Consider the following 4,254-nt stretch of genomic DNA (forward strand, 5'->3'; position numbering starts at 1 on the left):
TAAGGTTTTTTTTTCTCTATTATGTCTAGTACTTTATTATAATGAGATTTCATTTCAAATGGGTTATAAATACTTAGATTGATAAATGATTCGGTAAAATCATCATATTTTCTTATTACTTGTAGTAATCGGTTATATCGGGTATTTTTATTGGACAGTAGTCTGGACCGAAACTTAATAGAATTTGAACCTCTAAAGGCACTTTATATGTACTTAAATTTGTGAAGCCACCTGATGTTAATTTTGGATATAATAGAATATATTGTTCATTCGTTGGGATGATTGTATCATATAATGTGGATTTGAAGAGATTTTTGGATGGCTTTGTGCCATAAGTAACAGTATCTAATTTATAATCCTTTAACGGTTCCTGATGATCGTTTCTCCATAGTATACATTGTAGAAAATTATCAGGTGGAGTAACGCCAACACAACGATACATTTTGCAAATATTTGCTGTCAACGCGATAGGAAAGGATCGGAATCGAAGAAGTATGTCAATCAAATTGGACTGGATTGTAGGTCCTGACATTAGTATATCATTCAGAGAATATCCTGTAGAAGTTGGTGCTGAACCGTCAAACACAACACGCAGCTTTGTGGAAGAACTAGACGCCTTTAGAACACAATGATGTGATAAGTAATACTTCGGAAGACATGCTTCAGTGTCAGCAACTGAAGACATGTGGTTAAGATCCAAATATTCCTTCATGAAAGCAATGTATTGCGTCTTACAATTAAGGTTTAGCTGTAGTTTGCGTTCTAAGCTATGAAAACGTCGCAAGGCTTGAATATAAGAGTCTCCAAGTAGATCTATATCTAGTCTTAGCGGTAAACGAACAGAATATTCACCTGACTCATTGCGAGAAAAATGCGTCCTAAAATGAGTTTCACAATCTAAAAGTTCTTTCGTTGTTTTGACAATCCAATCAAAACAGTTTTCCGTTTCCCAAAAGCTTTTGACTTGTTGATCCAAACTTAAATCGTGTTCAATTTGAGATGATGTCTTTTTAAAGGCCGCTAATGTGGCTGATGGAGTAGCATATTAACTTAAATGAAACTATCCATCCGAGTAATGTTTTTTGTAGTATTGGCAATTGGGGAGCCAAGCGAATTTGACCAACGCATAATAATTCGAAGAAAAGAGCTGCACCTATAAGAACATCAATTCGTTGAGAATTGTTAAATTTTAGATCTGCAAGCTGTAGATTTTTTGGAACTAGTATTGACGTTACTACTGGGTTGCTGATCAGTGATTTTAGTGGTGATAACTGCAGTAATGTTAGTTGAGTATTTGACAAAACGAGACTGTATAGTTAGCTCTGGAACTATTAGAGACAAAATCCCCATCACCAATTCCAGATACCATAGTGATGGATTTTGTTGATTTCAGCTGCAGTTGATTTGCAAACGATTTTGTAATAAAGTGTAACTGGAAAGCAGAGTGCAAAATGGCACGGCATGGCACGAAGGAGCCCGCACGATTCTTTACTAAAATAACTGCAGTAACATTCTAATGAGGGATAGTTTGGGCGCTGTTGCGATGAGTTCGTTGATACCAATGAAGCTTTTATATATGATTCAGCAGTTGATGTTGTATTGTTTTTCGCAGTCAAATCAGAAGACATAGTAGAAAGCGCAGAAGATACATTGGTCTGAACGAGATTATTGAAATGTAGAAGTGTATGATGTTGTTCTGAACAGAGACGACAACGCGAAGATTTACACTGCTTTAAATGATGTGTTTTTTTAAACAGTTTAGCAAAGACTAAGCCTTCTAGCTTCATTCAGACGCAGTTTTGGAGAAAGGTTGGCAAATTTAGAACAAGCATAAATGAAATGATTAGTATCATTACAAAATGTGCATCTAGATGTTGGTGATTTTATGGTGACAAAAGTCTTTCGATTAAATGGGAAACACTGGGCTCCCCTGTTGTTATTATTAACAGCAGCTCTAGTGGAGTAAATAACGTGCTCTAAATCCTGGCATCTCTTGCCAACAAATTTAGACATTTCATTCCATGTCGGTATTGTATCAAATGATGTTTCGAATGTGACGTTGGGTCCAACCTTTGCGCAACAAGGTGAATAATAAGACAGTCAGCGATTTGTTCTTTATTGCCCAATGTCGACAGCGCTTGCAAATGCGAATTTATTTTATCACTTAATCGACGTAGTCCTTCTACTGAATTTGGTTCAACTCGTCGCAGCCCAAACAACTCATTTATGTGTGCCTGAAAAATAAATCTTTTATTGTCAAATCTTAACAAGTAAATTAAGTGACTTATCATAGTTTAAGTCATTAACTTCAAGTGACTTAATTGTATCCAACGCAGAATACCTCAAACATGATCGCAGATGCTGAAGCTTCTCTAGATTACTTAGATCTGCACTGCTATCAACAATCGTCTTAAACATAGCATAAAAATACGGCCATTCTGTAATTTTGCCATTGAATGTAGGTAATTGCAGTTCAGGTAATCTTGACCGAGAATACTTAATGTTGATGGAAGAAGTTTCATCTGTTGATGGATATCTGGTAGATGATTGCACATTGTTAGATCGGCGATTGTTAAGTGCTATCATAAGCGCTGTTTTTAATTCCACATATGATTCGGAAAAATTAGATCTTGCTTCACCTTCAAATTCGTCATAGTTTTCTTCTTCAAGGTTAGATTGTGATTTTTCAAAATTGTCATTAAGTTGCTCAAGAGTATCAACATAAATTTGTAATTGCACTACATGGCAACAACTTATAAAATCTTCGTATAAATTTTGACTCAAATTAAATAGTTGTCTGGTTAGAGTACGTATGTCGATGATAAAGGAAAACGGTATATATTCTAACCGAATATAACCTGGATTTTATCTGGATTGATATCTATAATTAAATAATAATATAACCAAAAATAGTATGTAATTGAGTATATTTAAGATACAATTTTTAATGACAAATATGTTAATCTTTAAGCAATAATGACTAATTAAATTAATATGGTTTGTTGGCATGTTGAGCTGATAAAAATTTAACAATTATTACAAAAATTTATACAGAATTGTATATCTACTTGAATACCTAAGTATTAAAATATTATACATTAAAGTTTGCACTTTTTGCAAATCCTACAATGATGCGCACGTGGTGGTCTGTATGTTTCGCAACATGTGCATACAGAGTCCACTCGCTATTTCCATTTGCTCCACTATTTATTTTTGCTAGTAGTACACAGGTCTCTGAAATCTAAACGATTTGCAGGCAATAGTACTGTCCCAGAATCAGAGAGAACTACCTTGAGATGTAACATACTCAACAGAAAAACGATGCTGTTGAATACTACAACATGAAATGGTGCCCATATACTAATTGAAGAAAAATTTGCATTAACCCAATGTAAATATAAATGTAATATTCTAATAAGACAATACGTGGCTTGCATAATTATCCATCGCAATACAACGTAATCTGCATAGAAGACCACGAATTGTGGAGTTGATAGGTTTTCCATTATTCGGCCAACTAATTCAGCCATGCTTTCTAAATTTCCAGCGTTGCATACCGACAAAATGCATCTAATATTGCTGGGCAAGCGTTGTAAGCAAAGAGTTGAAAAGGCATCTTCATAGATGTTGGTACCAGCTAGATTGCGCATGTCACGAAGCAATTGTGATGGTCGCTCTAAGTTGCTGCTCACTCGAACTGTTTACTTGCTCTATGCCATGAGTTTTGTTTTTTACGTAATATAAATATAAAAAAAAACGATGTATATTGTTGAATATAAATCGAACCATACGAAAGAAGTATAATTAATAAGACGTGTTTATGCTTGGAAATCGATATTATAACGAAGACGTAGCTCAGTGGTGTACTGAGTTTTTATACCGATAAAACGACTTATTCGTTTTTTTTTTTTATTTTATTTTATTTTATTATATAACCTCTTAGATTTTATGTTGATCGGGGTCACCAATTGTAGGGTGCTAGGTCCTACTATAGTTTAACTTGTGTATTTATTTGTTGCCGGTTCGGATAAAATGTGGCACCTTTTAGTAAGGTACCTTCATTGTTTGACGCAATAGTCTTCTTCTGAATATATCATCCAACAAATGATTTTTTTTTTTACTAATAAAAAAAAAATGATATTTAGGACAAAGTTGTGAAAAAGTTTTTAGCTTTACTAATAAACTTAACACTTTGTGACAATACCAAATTTAATACATGTGCGTTGCAATGAATGAATATAGCTTGTGGGAAGT

At 34.1% G+C, this 4,254-nt stretch overlaps 1 protein-coding gene across 1 annotated transcript; it reads right to left on the bottom strand.

Annotated features, from left to right (window-relative positions):
- Positions 1-326: 326 nt before the first annotated feature.
- LOC119670662 lies at positions 327-3,000 on the bottom strand (the record flags this gene model as incomplete). Its single annotated transcript, XM_038081025.1, is given in 1 exon segment — positions 327-3,000. A coding segment is annotated over 1 exon segment (386 nt), but the record flags the coding sequence as incomplete, so codon positions are not given.
- Between the last annotated feature and the right edge of the window lie 1,254 nt (positions 3,001-4,254).

This window comes from Teleopsis dalmanni, chromosome 1, assembly GCF_002237135.1.
Source record: "Teleopsis dalmanni isolate 2A chromosome 1, ASM223713v2, whole genome shotgun sequence".
NCBI classification, from domain to species: domain Eukaryota; kingdom Metazoa; phylum Arthropoda; class Insecta; order Diptera; family Diopsidae; genus Teleopsis; species Teleopsis dalmanni.